Here is a 16226-nt window from a genome sequence, read left to right as displayed (position 1 = left end):
CATGTACTGTTCACCTGAACATTGTTAGAGTAAGCACACCCCCTATGAGCAGCACTCCCCAGTGGCAGGCCCCTCCCCTAGCAGGGCTATGTGCCCACCACACCACAAACACTGCTCAGAAATGGCTTTAGGAACATCACAAAGAGCCCAAGGTGTTGACCTTGGCCTCCAAAACTACCCCGATCCCAGTCTGATTGAGAATCTGTGGGATGCACCGGAACAAACCAGATCCATGGAGGCCCTGCTCCACAATGCCCTTGGGACCTCTGGAGAAATCCTCTGGTGTCTGGTTTCAGGACAACATCTTACAAATACCATACCAGATTTATAGTACATCCATCAATATGACTTCAGTTTATCTGTAACATCCAGTGATTAAATCAATGCCTGAGCTGCCATCAATAACAAACTGAGTTCATACCTGGTCTCCATCATTTACACCTTGTAGTTGATTTTTCATTGGTCAAGATCATGATATATATGGCGCTTAGCTTAGCTTGGAATTAGGATAATTTTGTAAGCAGGAAGAACAAATAAAAAAGGGATAAACAGCTTCTCAGTAGAGAACATTTTACGCTGGTTTACCGTGGTTACAACATGTTGGCTACTGTCACTTGCTATTCAAAATTATAAACACATTTTTCTACTTAAGGCCAAATCACTCTTACTGGAGTGTGACAAAGTAATACTCAAGCTCAGCATCTAAACAGCTTAAATTTTATTCAGACACTTTTCAATTGCATCTTTTCAACAAGCCCAGCTGAACATTTTTTGTACAGTAACAGTATTCTGTAATAAAAAAACACAAAATGTTTGTATTTCTTCAGTATCCTTATATATATTGCAAATGAAACATTTCATTTTCAAGCTGATTAAACTAACAACACAAACAAGTGACTGCCAGCCAATCAACCTGTAATGAAATGACAGCCTTGTTTAATATGATCTGTTTCTAATTGCAGGAACAGAACAAAACCCTGCAACATCCACCTAAGTAACAGACACAACTTTATTTCACTACCACATTAAAGGTTTAGGATACGTAACACTTAAAAAACAAGAGTTTGATAATGTCTACATACTCAATAGCCACAAACAGAAACAGACAAGAGGAACATCATCATAGACTAGTTGGACACATGAAATGTAGTTGTACAAGCTGGAAGCCAGCTCTTATGAAAAACAGTCCTTAAGGGAGCCAGGGTAGAGTTCACAAACACTGCAGTGGTAACAGTTAGAGCTGCAATCATTAGTTTATTTAATTAGTCAATCAAGAGAAAATTAATCAATGACTATTCTGATTAATTGTTTGATTTTTCAAGCAAAGATGCCAAAGCTAGCTCCAATTTTTATTTATATAGGGCCACATCACAACAGATGTTATCTTGAGGCACAGTGTTCCACTTTTTCTAATTTTTGCAAATATATTACAACAGCTGGACCAGGCAGAGGTGAAGTGGCTGCTTAGCGTCCCAAACACTCTCTATTTGAAGATGAATCCTGTTTTGTTATAGTCCCTAGTACTGATCTGAAATGATGGGACACAGATGATCATTCTCAGCCTTCACACTGAACCTCTTGCTCATTTTGTAGGATGGCTTTAGGTCAAGTTTTTTTTTTAAACAAAGTACTCAATTTTGGGAGAGATGTACCACATTAAGAGCTTTGCCTTTATGATATCTTTAGAGCTATAAAAGGCTACTATTAATAATGCTATGAGTGTGGAAAGCTGCAAGTTCACTACTGCCTATAAAGCAGAAATACTGTGACTCAAAAAAGTGCTTAGAAATGGAAGTGATACACTTTATAATAGGCAAAGAAACCATATATAAATATGGAATAGTGTACAGGCATGCCTTTTTAAGATATATCACATCAGTATTTTTGGCTCAAAGGAGGGACCTGTGGTGTTCTTCCCTATAACTAGTGTCAAGTAGGTGTATGGTGAGGTCACACTGATTCTGTGTGACTGTTGTCTGCATTTGGTTGTAACTGTTTCTGATGAGGTGATCTATGTTGACTGTGGTTCTCTGTAGGTAGAGAGGGCAAAGTGTACTTTTTTCTTTTATAAATGTGGGCGAGTCAGGACAGCAGGTTGCAGAGAATGTCTCAAGTCTGATTCCCACAACAGCAAAATGAGCAGGACAAAAGGAGGTGGTAGTAGTGCAAGAGCAGAGAGAGGGCAGCTGCATTTACTCCATGGCAGTAATGATATCATAGTGTTCCTCGCTGGGGCTGCTGAGGATGTGATGCTCAGAAAATGGCTCAAGGAGAAACTATAGGAGAAAAGAAAAATCAGTCAACCTTACTTAAGTCATCTGTAATCCAAGTTGTTGGCAGGTTGGTCGTTGATTTGCTGTGTGTATTGATTTTATGTATTTCATCAACAAGGCAGTGCCCTGATCCCATTATTTTGTCTTTTAACTTCCTGTCTATACCTGAAGTGCTGGTGTGTTGTAAGGACAGACTCATCTGGTTTGTTACACTATTACATACAGTGCAGTTTTCCATGACAGGCACAGACTTATTACTGTGTAACAAAACCATATAATTAATAAGGTAAGTGATATTACACAAAGGTGTTTCAATTTATTTTGTCAGACACCTTCTCAACTTTGACTTGTATGTACCAGCAATAGAGTGGTGCAGGAATGAGTCCTAAAACCTGGAAGTGAATTAGTAAATTGTAGTTGTTGTTCCCTCACCCCAAAGTCAGTGAGTTTTTTGAATAGGGTTTTTGGTTAGATGCCTGAAATAAGGTCTGTGGTTATCACAAGCTCAAGACATTTTCATGTTTTATTCTATAACATAAAATACGTCAGAAAATACCTGACTTGTGATTTTTTAAAGCATTTACATGTCTTAAAAGGACAGTTACTAACAAGTGGCTAAATAACACTACAGAAGTTGCAGATGTTATAAAACCCATACGAAAACCCATCTATTCACCAGTCCCCCTTTACAGCCCCATTGTGCGATGTTGATGTCATGTGATTGTGCGGAGTTCCTTTATAGCCAAACATTAGCTTTTTACCTCTGGAGAATGTATTTTGGTTTCAAAAATTAGAACAGCTGTGTTCATTTGAGAAAATTATCTTGCTGAACAAAATGTAAACTTTTTTTGGTCACAGAGCTTATTTTCTGCAATAATCCAAAACCCTATGAAAAAATCCCTTTCGAGGGAACCAGGGTGTTGCTAACTTCTGGGTTGGCCTACAAAAATATGTCATCTCTGCACCACTCCGTAACAGGAAGTGAAGAGACAAAACCTGAAATGGAGCAAATGAAATGGGTTGGCTCCATAAGGTCAATAAATATATTTGGAAGTTTTATTCTACACCTCCACCCCATCCCACCTAATCCAACCCTATCATTCTGCATGATTCCAGTAAACAAATCACTGTAAATACACACTCTTCTCTGAACTCACCTTCAGCTTCATGAATATTCACAACAATCTGTTAATCAAACACTGAGTTCCTACATACTGGTCTAAATGCAATGAAATATTCCTGTCTTCTTTTTTACTTAACTCACTGTCTGATATACACAGTGTATATACAGTGTGACCTTGTGGTTGTGTGGTGAGTGTGGTTAACGGTGTTCATGCTCACATTGTCTGGAATCTTGCATGGAGGGTGCAGACACTTTTTGATCCTCCCATGTTGGAAGATGAGGATGTAAGCTATCGCAGGTATCAGAATGAGTACCACAACAACTACCACCATAGCCGTTATGATGACTGTTTGTCGTCTTTCATATTCTGAGGAAAGTAAAGCAAATGTAAAGCAAATGTGTGCACATATGTACGCACACACACATACCCACACACATGCATGCAAGAGAGAGAGACAGAGGTAACACCATCACATTCTGACATCAGAGGGTTTACAAAAAACTTTCAATATTGGCAACTTTCAAAACAGATAAAACCAACACCAAGATTACACGCCGTCAGTGGTGTTTCACCAATAAAATTTGAAATGTGCAGAAGTTGTACAATCATCTGTGTATGGAAAAACTCTTCATATCTGGAAAATACTAAATATACACTCAGTGAACACCTCATTAGAAAGACCACACTTATACTGCGTAGTTCTACCCTTTGCTCTTAAACAGCCTCAGTTCTTTGTGGCATGGATTCCACTAGAACATTCCTTTGAGATTCTGCTCCATGTTGGCATGATTGCAGCATCATCTCTGCAGATTTGTCAGCTGTAATTTCATGCTCCCTATCTCCCGTTCTAGCACATCCCAAGGGTGCTCTATTGGATTCAGATCTGGTGACTGGGGAGGCCACATCAGCCTTTCTGTCAGCTCTAACCAGTCAGGCCATTCTCCTCTGACCTCTTTTTGAGTGTTTCTAGAGTCATCAAAATACTGTGTACACTTCATTGATAATGTTGTGAATTACATATACTGATTTTAATTCTTTTAACTGGTGACTTCAGTATTCATACAGACAATCCCAATGACAGTACTGTGTAAAAACTTTGTGCATTTTGAGCTGTCAGAGCGCGTGACTGGCCCAATTCACACTAAAGGTCATATGCTAGATTTGGTTATTAGTAAGGGTAATATTCCTTCTGTCAGCATTAGGGATCTAGCGCTCTATGATCACTTCTGCATTTTCTTTGATGCAATAGTTTCTCCAGTTATTTAGATTGAATCTACAACTCTATAGAAGCTCTATCAAATTCATCAATCACAAAACCATGGTCTGTAGACAATTTTCTTAATCATATTAATACCAAAACACTCTGGATCTTTGAGGCAATTGCACCTGTTAAGACTAAAATAACTTCTGGCAAACAGGAAGCACCATGGAGAAATGTCACAATAGTAACATATCAGAAGAGAGAATGTAGAATACATTGACTGTCATATCTGCAAAGAGAAATTCTGTCTGTACAACTCCAAGTTATGCATGAGTAGTGAGTCCCATTTTTCATCATTAAGAGAAATATTAGAAATACTCCCGATTTATTTAGCACTGCTGATTGGTTAACAAATCCTCCATTACTGTCCCCCACATCCCTGTCTCTAATGTTCAGGTCCCTGAACAAGCTACACAGTTAATCTTTAATGCTGTGGCAGCATCACCTATTGACATGGTCTTACCTGACTCAGGGATGACCTCACACTGGGTACAGCTTTCTGGTCCAAAAGGTTTCTCATATAACATATACTGCACCCTTGTACAGTAACGCTGTCCCTCCTCCAGCCCAGGGATGGACAATGAGTAAACAGCATCTTTATACTTCTGCTGAAGAGTGGAAGATATTTGGATAATATTAACACATATGACATAAATGTCTGCTATTTGTTTAACAAATATTGTTTCCCACTCTGGCTAGTAATATTTGATATTGTGCCATAAAATATGCAGTATTGGCTAGTAGCAGTTTAAAATATAGTACTTATAGTAATGGAAAGACTGAAGGCATTCTAAAACTATAGAGGGCAGGTCTTGTTCCAAAAAGGTTGGGGCAAATTTTGAAACCAGAAACGTAGCAAAGAAATAGCATAGTACTTGGCACTGAACGGTGTACACTTCAGTGTAAAGTTGGGATATCTTTGTTGTCTGATGCTGATTCTCTGCTTCATTTTCAACATATGGTTGGCCAATTAGTTGATACAGCTGTAGACCTTAATTTGTATTTATTTTTACTTTGTCAGACATGGTTAGAAAGTAGTGTGTAAGCAACAGTAAGTCAGGACTTATCAGGACTGCAAAGCCTCATGGAACAGGTAGCATTTATGAGCCACAGTCACTAATGTCTGCTCATTTGACTGTAGGAACAAAAATCTATTTCAGTGAATTTTTGCTACATTTTTGGAAATTAAACAGCAGGGTGAAGAGGAGATGTAGATTTTTGTTTCAATGTGGAGTGAAATCATTATAATTCATAGTTTTTGAACAGTATTTCCTAAATAAATCAACATTGTGTGAATATAATCTTAGATTACCTGCAGTCCACATAATAAAGAACAACTGCATTCCATACTTTTTCTAACCTGATGAGGAGTCTCACCTGCAGAGACTGCCCTTCCTTGCCATAATAAACCCTGTGTTTTACATGGTCACCATGTTCAAGAACCATACTGTGGTTCCTACTTAAAAACACTGTTAGGGAGCCAGGCCGTGCAGTCAGACTGACTTCAGGGGTACAGGAGTCACCTGGGGAAAAAAAAATACAATGAGTGCTGACAAAATCAAGGGTCTCATTTATATATCATACTTATATAGTTTTGTGCTTAACCATGCATTTGCTTCTTTTTACCAAAAGTATCCAATCTTGTATATACACTTGAAAATGTGCATCCATTTAGAACCACTCCTAACCAGGTATACTAACAAAAACCTGGTAGTAGACAGGTACAATGGTGGGCAAACCAATTCCTAAATTACAAACCAACTTTGCTTTCCACTGTGTAATAATGGACATATTGTAACTATTGATACTGAAGACATACTTTTCTGTTTTTGTTTGGAAAACATAATTTCTCTCAGAGTAAATGAAGCCATTAATGTCCCTGTTTCATCTTGTTACTCTCATACTGCACCACTGAGCACATGTAGCTTCACGTAAGAGATTCAGAAAGTATTCAGACCCCTTTACCCCCCCCCCCTCTCTACTTCACTGGTTCTTACTGAAGACATAAATATGGGGGGGAAAAAGTGATGGGGTCTGAATACTTTCAGAATGCACTGTATGTCAATGAGTTCATCACCCCAGTAGATGCAGAGCCTACTCCCAAACACTTAAGGATCATTTTTTTAACAGTACAGTATCTTAACCTTGTTCTGTAATGTTTTTCATCTTCATTTTTCTCATTTAAGTAACTCTGTATTAAGACTCCTAGGACTTTAAAAATATTTTTTGGGGTTTTCTGGGTCTGTTTCTGTATGCAAAAGAGTCTGTATGTGCACAGATAGATGTATGTAAAACAGGTGAGATTTATCACTGTCCACTGTGTGAAGATGTGCACGCACTTTTTTGATAAATACCACTTATGAGACAGCTCATACTCATTTAGAACTTGTTCTACACATGCTTTCAAAAATGAGGCCCCAGGAACAATCTACAGTCTCTAGCCTCTATCAGTTTTGTAGGTGTGGGATCTCATAAAACCACCCCACCACAACCCTTAAAACCTAAAAAAAAGTTCCATATAACTCAACCATAACCAAAGAATCAATCTTTTGTTAATCTTTTGACACCTCACATCACGTGGTTCACAACATGGTTAGGATGGTTAACACCTAGATTCACACTACATGATTGAAAGCCTGTGTTCTGATTTCATTTTGACAACTGATTTTATTACAATGTATAGGTCTGCACGCACTGTGGAAAGCCACCATAAACAGAGCAAATGTGGTGGTTAATCTAGGACTGAAATCTGTCACTTCCTGACTGTCAGACAAGTCACACCCCATACAATAATGGAAGACATTCAAATTTTATAATTGTGACAATATCAGTGTCTTATGTGTGTTTCTGCTTAGTGCTACAATGTATATAGTGTATCATAAAAGACAATCCAGGGAAAAACAATGCACCAATGCACCATCTAAGATGCTACCAATGTAAGCACACTATTATCATCGTAAGTACAATGCACACTGTTCTGTTTACATGGCAGGTCCTGGTCTCTTACCATGCCTGCTGCAGGCTTTGACAGGTTTTGAGGTCAGCCCCTGTCTCTCAGCTAGCACACGTAGCATAACACACCCATGCTCACTTTCAGCTTTGGTGGAAGTAACATTACAAGAAGTGGAGAATGTCTGTACACAGGCTTGAACATCTTTCCACACACTGGTGTCAAAGCTGAAGAAAAGGAACAGAAACAACAGGAGATTTACATCAGGCTAGAATCTGTGATAATGTCGGTAACCCTATGGAACACATTAGGGCTATCATTTTCATTTTCATTTTCATTAATCCGCAGATTCTCGCGACAGATTAATTCAATTAATCTCTTTGTCTATAAAATGACAGAAAATAGTGAAAAATCCTCAGTCTAACTATATTCAAAACAATTGCTGATTAGTTTTCTGTCATTGGACTACTTGATTAATTGACTGACTATTGCACATTTCATACTAGCCAAAATATCAGGAGCTATATCAGCACAAAAAAGATCTACAAATACTCAGCTAATATGTTTAGGTTCCTTAGTAGAAACAGTTTCATCATGTCAGCATGTGGATTCACATGAAAGTACATAACCATCAGATCTCACCTGCGGTACTGAACAGTGTAAGTAACATCTTCCTTCTCAGAATCATGGGTCCATGTCAATTGCCAATTATTAACATGGATGTTCTGTGGTGGTGCCAGGGTCACCACAGACAATACTGGAAGAGATGGGAATGGACAGACCAGTGAGTGAGGAGACACTTAATCCAAGAATTCAAGCAAAAGTCTGCTTATATTTTTTTTAACAATTATCACTACTGTTGTTTGATGGCAAGAGGATCTCTCTGTGTGCATTTCTTTTAGTTTAGTTTCTTTTAGGTTTGACCATTTTCCAATCCACTGGAGCATGGTCTAAGCAAAGAGCCATTCAAATAAAATGTAAACCGTCTGTCTCGCTTACAAACGACCACCAATACCATTAGTTTTGGTATTAAACCATCCACCATAAGGATACAGGGAAATAAATACTGACCACTGGTTGAATCGGTGTTGATTACATTATCGTAAGCATTCACAATAGAGTTGATACAGAGTAAGAAATTAATATTCTATAGAAATAAGTGAGATAGATTTGATGGTTTCACTTTATGCCTTGTTACCACAATGTCCTTGTACATAATGCTACAACATTTAAACCATGCTCTGCCTGATGTCCGACATTAACGACATAAAGGAAGTTTTTCAGTGTGCGTTTTAAGCTGAATCGGTTTGGCTAGTTTTACAGTCCTCTCCATAAGAAAAGAAAACAGCTCGGTTCAGACTAATGTTAGATGCTTATGTTAGCTTAGCGTCAGCTTAGGTTCCGAGAAGAGAAAGAATGTCGCCTCATAGAATAGGCAGTTAGCCAAAAAACGAAACCCCGTACAGTTACCTTGGACGAAGGCTTGAATCCACAGGAAAATGCGAAGCATTGTGACAGTGTCATTTCTCTGATTGCGACAAGTTCCCGAATAAAGTTATCTCCTCCGAAATCATTATGTGTTTCTTTTGTATAACTGTAAAATAATTTGCGTCTTTATGGTGATCTGGGAAGTTACGCCACTTCTCCTTGTATTTTCGCAATTCTTACAGCAAACTTCCTGAAACGCCCCTTAAAGGAGATCACAAGGCCCCGGGCAACGTATATGCTTCCAAATATAACGTTTTCTTGAGAGCGTTATTACTCCGCAATGGTTTGAGATATATATGTTGATTTTTCATGTAAAAATTGCGAATCAGTGCTTTCCAAGAGGTCGTTTTGTTCCTGTGACAGGTTTAGTTCTGTGACAAACTTACACGCAAGGAAAACATTTGGATCGTCTCACCTTCAGGCTGTTGTACTGATGCATCCCATCTGTATGTGTATAAATCAACTCTTGTCCACCATCTTTGTTGATGATGTCTAGAGCATCGATTATAGATACATTTCTGAAACGGACACTCTCATTGGCTCCAGTGCGTACGTAGTGTCTGGTTTAGTAGCTCGTTTGCTTGATCGTTAGTCCAAACGGTAACAAGTCTGACTATTCTGAGCTCAAATATGTCGTTTTTCAGTAATACCCTAAAACAGCTGACCTCTATAGTTTTAAGCCAACAAGAGGAAATTATCTATTTTTTGGTGACAATCTTCAATCGCAAATTAACACGTGTACACTGTTTTAGGAAAGTATCCCCCCCCGCAATCTACACTCAATAACACATACCGACAAAGTGAAAACAACATTTTAGATTTTTTTGCAAATACATTACAAAGAAAAAACAGAAATGTCATATTGACATAAGTATTCAGACCCTTTGCTATGACACTTGAAATTTAGCTCAGGTGCCTCCGGTTTCTTTTGATCATCTTTGAGATGATTCTACACCTTGATTGACGTCCAGTTTTGGTAATTTCAATTAATTGGACATGATGTGGACAGGCACACACCTGTCTATATAATGTCTCACAGCTGACAATACTTATGAGAGCAAAATTACTGTGGTTTCCAATGACATGCAGGTTAGACTCTGAATTCCCTGTAGGTGTGAATGTGAATGGTTTGCAGCAGTTTGTTCAGGGTGTACTCCACCTTTCGCCCAATGTCAGCTGGAATAGGCCCCAGCGCCCGTGTAACCCTTAAGGATAAGCAGTATAGATAATGGAGGGATAGCTCAAATTAATTCTGAGGACTGGTGATTACATGTTAGGAAAATGTGAGAAAAAGTATTTTCTGAACACTTGAAGATGTGTGTCATGTTTACAGATTGGATTGAAATAGAGCCAAACAGCACAGTTGGTTAGCATGAGCTGCTAAACAGGCAAAGTTATTACACTAATTTTTGCATTGCATGACATTATTTCAATATTTTGTGATTAATATGAACCTTGCAGTGATATAATCTACTAATGAATTTCCAGTTCACTGACCTTGAATGCACCACACCAAGTGGAATATTAATATTAAAATATTAAAAACATGGAGATCATGTTTCATCTGAGGAGTCATTGGGAGCTAATCAAAAACCTACTAAATGGAAGTATTTATGAAGTGAATAGAAGAGGATAGGCTCTCTTCATGCTACACCAGCATATTCACATTGTTCAGTTCAGGCTGACACTAAATGAGAAGGTAATTGTCCTTGACTGATCTCATCATGGAGAAGAATTTCCATCATTCTCATTCAAATATCTCCCTCAGATAGGGTGAAATTGTTTCAAACTTACACTACAGGGAGTGCATTTTAATCAGCCTTAAGAATAATTACCCCACAACAGACTTTTGCAAGTGTCTTTCATAAGTGAAGCACAGAATGAAGGTGTTTATGAGGTTCAGTGGTCACTGTAGATGCAGCCATCATGGCAATCATGTTTTTTCTGGCTTTGAAGTATCTTAATAAAAAAAACAAAAAAACAAAAAAAAAAACAGGCACAGTTAAGCACAGTAAGTCTGTAAAACACTTAATCTCTAACTGTGTCTGTCTGCTGTTCAACGACCTTAGATTTTAACAGATAATTTTTATAATTCCTTTCAAGTCAAATTGCCAGATAATGTGAATCAAGTAAAACTACATTTTAAATAAATCTCTTCAGAATTTTGTAAACATGCAAAATGATTCAGGATTATTAACACTGCACTGCAAACAGGCATGTTACATTAAAATATATATTTATATATACAGTTGATCCTGGAGTGTGATCATCAAAATAGTGTTTCCTACTGAAACAAACCTCAGCTTAGGTTCTGTATCTCCCAGGGTACAAAGAGTACATATGAGGGATTATGTTTTTGTATAAAACATGACAGAAGAATAAAAAGTTATGACCTTGGTTCGACAGCAGATGGTGACATTTGGTATCAGTAAAGTTCACTGAGGGAGTTCATTTCAGGGGACTTTAGTTTCCTTGAGAGCAGTTTATAGTCCCACATTCCTCTTCCCTTTAATATACATACAGCACACACAGTATTAACACTGGCATTTCTATTCAGTATAATAAATGCCCTGTGCTTTCTGTTATTGCTGTACAGTTTCATACGGTCAATTTGTTTGTGCCAATATGGACCTTGAACATCTGAACTTTGCATACCCTTACACTGTAATAGCTGTTTTACTTCAGTTAATTGGCTCATGATGCACTAAGTGAGGCTGAACTATTTGGTAATGCCTGGTCTATTCATTCTGAGACCAATTAAGTCCAGGAACAAATTATATATATATATATTTTTTTAAAGAATCTCAAGCACCATTCAGCAATGTGATGAGTCACATGTTTAGATGTTAGTGTTTCCTGGTGACACGGTGCATCTCATAAATGAAGACATGTTGTTATGACTGCAGTATTTAAATTTTAGAATTCCTCCAGTGAATCCAGAATGAGCTTTAATGTAGTTTTGTTTGCCTGCAGTGGACAACCACCCAGGAGGACAAGTACAACATGTCCACCCAGTTTTATATTTACCTTCATTTCCCTCAGTAAGCATGCCGAGCATTCTCATTTCACTTTCCTTATGACTTACAGAAAATGGGTGGAGAAGAGGAATGCCAACCAGTCCAGGCCAGTACAGTACAGTTGTTATGCCTGCAGTGGCGAGTCTTCTACTTCTTGAGAAAATTTGAAACACAGAAAGTATTATATAAGTAAAATATTAAAGGGTTACTTCACTCAAATAACAATAAAACTAATTAAATACTGTAGTTTTGGTTTTACTGATCCAGGTTTGGAGATTTCTGCAGCTACCAGAACATCACAGAGGACACTATGGCATGTGATAGAAAAGCTGATACTAAGCTAAATACTACATGAATAATGGCTGAAATCCTTGCACTTTCAGTGTCATAGTATTGTACATGCTGGCTCATTGTCACACGGTCATGGCTTACTGGGAGACACAAATATAACAGAGCCATTATTGTTGTCATTAGTAACACCTGTGACAAATCATGGCTTCTCCTGTGAAAAAGGTCTATGGAAGTGAAGGGAATTTAGTTTACTGCCCACAGCAGTACAGAAAAGTAGAAGGCTGGAGGAATATAATAAATAGAGCCAGTTTTCTCTTTTATTTAAGTCTACCTTTAAAGAATATTCATATGTACATGTGCATTGAGAAAGTTATTAGTTGCTATAATCATCCCTCCTGTTCATATTGGCTGTACAGAGACCCATTTCTAAAGTGATTTCAGTGTAAATGATGGGGACAAAATTACTAATTCCTTCAGCAAAAGCTAATGGGAGTCAGGAGTTAGCAAACCTGGAGTCTGATCAATGAAACCATATTTGAGGTATGGTTTAGGGCTAGTTTAACCCATAAAAAACATTTTGAGTTTGCTGTTCGCACGAAGCATCTGCTGATGTGAACTATCCATCCATCCATTATCTATAGCCTTGATGTGAACTATGCCTCACAAAAAAGATCTCATAGAGGAAGAGTTAATGATTTGTATAAAGTTGGAAAGGGTTACAGATTCACCTCCAAGAATTTAGATAGTCATCAGTTCACATTTAGACAAAGTGTCTGTAAATAGAGATGATTTAGTTCTGTGGCTAAACTCCTTAGAAATGAGTGTCGAGCGAAGATGACTCCAAAGGCACAGCCCATAATGATCAATGAGGTAAAGAAAATCCCTAAAGTAACAGCTAAAGGCTTGAAGGAATCATTGGAGCTGGTGAACATCTCTGTTTATGAGGTTACCATACACAAAACAGGGTGGTGTCCACGACAGGACACCATGAAATTTGCCAAAGAGCACCCTACAATACTACTGGGAAAATGTTTTGTGGACTGATGAAACTAAGGTTGCATTGTTTTGGAAGAACATGCAGCACTATGTATTGTGTAAAAAGAGCACCGCACACTGTCCTTAAGGTGAAGTACGGTGGACGGAGCATCATGATGTGGGGCTTTGCTGCCTCTGGGCCTGGACAACGTACCATGATCAAGGCGAAAAAGAATTTTCAAGTTTATCACTGTATCTTACAGGATAGTATCAGGGTGGCTGAAGCTCAGTTGAGGTTGGATGATACACCAGGGCAATGACCCAAAACACCAGATATCCTGAGAATATGTCTGAGCAAAAGCAGTTCTTAAGGAAGAATGATCCAGAATTGCTCCTGAATATTGTGGAGGTCTGAACCACAGCTACTGGAGGAGCTTGTTTGAGGTTATTTCTGCCAAAGGAGGTTCAACCAGTTATTAAAGCCAAGGGTTTACTGACTTTTTCCACCAGTACCGTCAATGTTTAATAGGTGTGTTCAATAAAGACACAAAAGATTATAATTGTTTGAGTATTATTGGCTTAAGCACTTTGTGTTCATCTATACTTGTGACTTAGATGAAGATCAATATTTTTTAATGCAAGGATAATGTATGTACTGTATTGACTGTATGTAGTGCCCATCAGGCCCTATGAGAAAATACAGCCATAACTATCAGCATGGCTAGCCATTACAAAGTACAAAAACAAGTAATTGAGGTAAATACATGAGAAAATTCACTATGGTTGTCTAATGGGCTGTGGTCAAGACCACTTTAGCTTAAAACAAGTCTAAGTACAAAGCAATTTCAAGATAAATGTCCAAATAAGCTTGAGGCCCAGACAAAACCAAGGCCACAAAGAGAAAACAGCCCATTCACACTACCGTAATTTCCAGACTATTGAGCGCACCTGAATATAAGCCGCACCCACTAAATTTAAAAAGAAAAAAAAGTACATACACTCCTCACAATAAGTTAGGGATATTCTGAGAGACTCAGTGGATGTCATACATACACTTCAGAGATTTTTGGGATAGGGAGGCAATTGTATTGGGGTGATAGACACACCTCATTTTGTGTTTTCCACGTAATGGTCTCACTGTATACAGTGTGCCTTACATATTGGGACACTCATGTAAATAACAATATCCCTAACTTATTGTGAGTAGTGTATATAGGCCGCACTTGTCTATAAGCCGCAGGTGTCTACGCTGTAACATGAGTTATTTACACATTCACGCTGCCGTCTCAAACGTCTCACCATCGATTCATTGATGCCAAGCTTACATGCAGCAGCTCTATTTCCTTTTTCGACAGCCAGAGGCAAAATGTTTTGCCGGCATGAAGTTCGTCAGCCCGTAAAAATCTATAAATTAGCCGCATCATTGTTTAAGCCGCAAGGTTCAAAGCGTGTGAAAAAAGTAGTATATATATATATATATATATATATATACACACTACTCACAATAAGTTAGGGATATTGTTATTTACATGAGTGCTTTTCCTATTTGGTCTGAATTTTAATGAAATAAGTAAAAGTTCCCTTTGATATTACTAATAATGAATGAGAAGAAACACCATTTTCATTATTTTAATATTTATTACCCCAAAAATTTAGACAATAAGAAGGATAGCCCCAAATAACAAAAATTGACAATGTCAGTAGCGGGTGTTTCCACCATTTGCCGCAATGACATCTTGACAGCGACGTCTCATGCTCCTCACTAGCCTCATGATGTTGTTCTGAGGCAATGCGTTCCACTCTTCAACAAGTGCTACACACAGTTCTGCCAGGTCACATGGGGGTGGGGTACGATCATCCAGTCTCTGCTTCAGCTGGTCCCAGACGTGCTCTATGGGGTTCAGGTCAGGGGACATTGCTGGCCATACCATATGATGCACTCTGACTTCCTGAAGTCGAACTGTGACAATTCTGGCACAATGTGGTGGAGCATCATCATCCATGAACAGAAAGTTGGGGGTGTGCTGGCGGAATTGGGGGATGATGATGGGTTCTATGATGTCTCTGAGGTAAGAACGTGCAGTGTTTGAGCCATCTACAATAACCAAATCTTTTTTGGGCTGTTGCACCTCCTCTACCAAAGCGAACCCTGGGGACCATGTTGACCTCGGCGTATTGCTCACCTCGCCTTCTCCAGCAACGTTGACGACCATCATATCTGTGCAAGGTGACCCGACACTCATCAGTGAACAGGACGGTAGACCACTGCTGCATTGTCCAGGTCACATGGTCTTACGCCCACTGCAAACGTTCACGGCGGTGTCTTGGTGTCAGTGGAGTCACCTGCAACAGTCGTCTGGCATTCAAGCCAAAGCGGTGGAGTCAGTTGCGAATGGTTTGTCTGGAAACCCTAGTACCCCTCACATCTCGTAAACGGGCCTGCAGCTGTGTGGCAGTTGCTTAATGATGTCTGAGTGCATAGGTCCTTAGGTACTGGTCATTGTGGGGCTCCACTCCTGTACACACAGTGAGACCATTACGAGGAAAACACAAAATGAGATGTGTCTATCACCCCAATACAATTGCCTCCCTATCCCAAAAATCCCTGAAGTGAAACAAACACCGTATGTATGACATCCACTGAGTCTCTCACAATATCCCTAACTTATTGTGAGTAGTGTATATATATATATATATACACATAAAGATAACATGAAATGAAATGTTCTTGCACCGTCTTACAGTAAACAATGAAAGTCGTTTTTCACACAGGATTCTTGGTTCTTGCATGGCAAAATACACACTAAGCTGAGACTGAGAGAAGTCCAATATCACAGGAAAGAAAAA

The 16226-nt window shown here is 38.7% G+C and overlaps 1 protein-coding gene across 2 annotated transcripts; it reads right to left on the bottom strand.

Annotated features, from left to right (window-relative positions):
• Positions 1 to 703: 703 nt before the first annotated feature.
• ifngr2 (interferon gamma receptor 2) lies at positions 704 to 9410 on the bottom strand. Of its 2 annotated transcripts, none has more exons than XM_018696588.2 (7): positions 9079 to 9410; positions 8251 to 8365; positions 7666 to 7835; positions 6036 to 6181; positions 5122 to 5263; positions 3615 to 3763; positions 704 to 2276 (listed from the first exon to the last, which is right to left on the bottom strand). In XM_018696588.2, exons 1-7 carry the CDS (start codon positions 9116 to 9118, stop codon positions 2193 to 2195), a joined length of 846 nt encoding a protein of 281 aa, XP_018552104.1. In that variant the 5' UTR covers positions 9119 to 9410; the 3' UTR covers positions 704 to 2192. The 2 variants fall into 2 exon arrangements, with proteins under 2 accessions (XP_018552104.1, NP_001347694.1); NM_001360765.1 differs by having other exon boundaries at positions 5122 to 5266; positions 9079 to 9262.
• Between the last annotated feature and the right edge of the window lie 6816 nt (positions 9411 to 16226).

This window comes from Lates calcarifer, linkage group LG1 (assembly GCF_001640805.2).
Source record: "Lates calcarifer isolate ASB-BC8 linkage group LG1, TLL_Latcal_v3, whole genome shotgun sequence".
Lineage (NCBI taxonomy): Eukaryota > Metazoa > Chordata > Actinopteri > Centropomidae > Lates > Lates calcarifer.
The sequence above is the reverse complement of the archived record's forward strand: the minus strand, read 5'-3'. Positions and strand labels throughout refer to the sequence as shown.